We start from the raw sequence: 812 nt of genomic DNA, 5'->3' as shown, positions 1-812 counted from the left end.
GGGAGATCCCACACTCCAACAAGGGTCAGACTCTGTGTCAACACCCCCCACACCCCAGCAGGAACTAGACCCTGTGCCATCACCTTACCAACCAACCGTACCAGAATCGACTGCCGGGCTGCTGGATAGAGGGGAGTGCCCCAATCTGCAGGAGAATGGTGGAGCGGCACCAGAACCATCAAGGAATCTGAGACCCCAGAGGACAAGGAGATTGCCAGAGAGATTAAGAGATTATGTTGTTCATTTTCTTTGGGGAACATGAACACTGATTCTCTCTCTTCAGAACTATATACAGTTTGAACATTTAAGTTTTAGAAGAAGAGACTTCATCGTTAGTATAGTTGACTTCATTGTTCGTGGAGATTTCTTTATTCTTGTAAGAGAGCATTTTTCTGAGGATAGGGGAGATGTAATGTATTGGGCCGCTAAGTATGTTGGGATAGGAAAAACCATGTGCTTTTGATATCGGCGGCCATGTTACGTTTGCAATGAAATTGGTTGAGTTAAATCTGTTTGTTTGGATACTTTATTACTCTCGGGAATACTACAAGTAGTACCAGAAATACCGAAAGCGCAAAAGTGAAACTACCTAAACTCGAACTCAAATCCTTTTCGAGAAATTATCAAGAATGGCAGGGTTTCTGGGACACATTTCAATCTGCTGTCGATGGAAATACTGACATCTCGGCCATTGAAAAATTCACCTATATGAAGAGTTGTGTAACAAGCAATGCTGAATCCGCAATTGCTGGACTGCCTCTGACCGCAGACAATTATATAGTAGCCATTGACATTCTTAAGGACCGATTTGG

At 43.3% G+C, this 812-nt stretch overlaps 1 protein-coding gene across 1 annotated transcript in view; it reads left to right on the top strand.

The window, feature by feature from the left end:
- Positions 1-708: 708 nt before the first annotated feature.
- LOC137981624 (uncharacterized) overlaps positions 709-812 on the top strand; it is a 585-nt gene continuing 481 nt past the window's right edge. The window contains exon 1 of the mRNA XM_068828706.1: positions 709-812. This exon is cut by the window's right edge and continues 481 nt beyond it. Coding sequence (XP_068684807.1) covers positions 709-812 — 104 coding nt within the window.

Source organism: Montipora foliosa, chromosome 13 (assembly GCF_036669935.1).
Source record: "Montipora foliosa isolate CH-2021 chromosome 13, ASM3666993v2, whole genome shotgun sequence".
NCBI classification, from domain to species: domain Eukaryota; kingdom Metazoa; phylum Cnidaria; class Anthozoa; order Scleractinia; family Acroporidae; genus Montipora; species Montipora foliosa.
The sequence above is the reverse complement of the archived record's forward strand: the minus strand, read 5'-3'. Positions and strand labels throughout refer to the sequence as shown.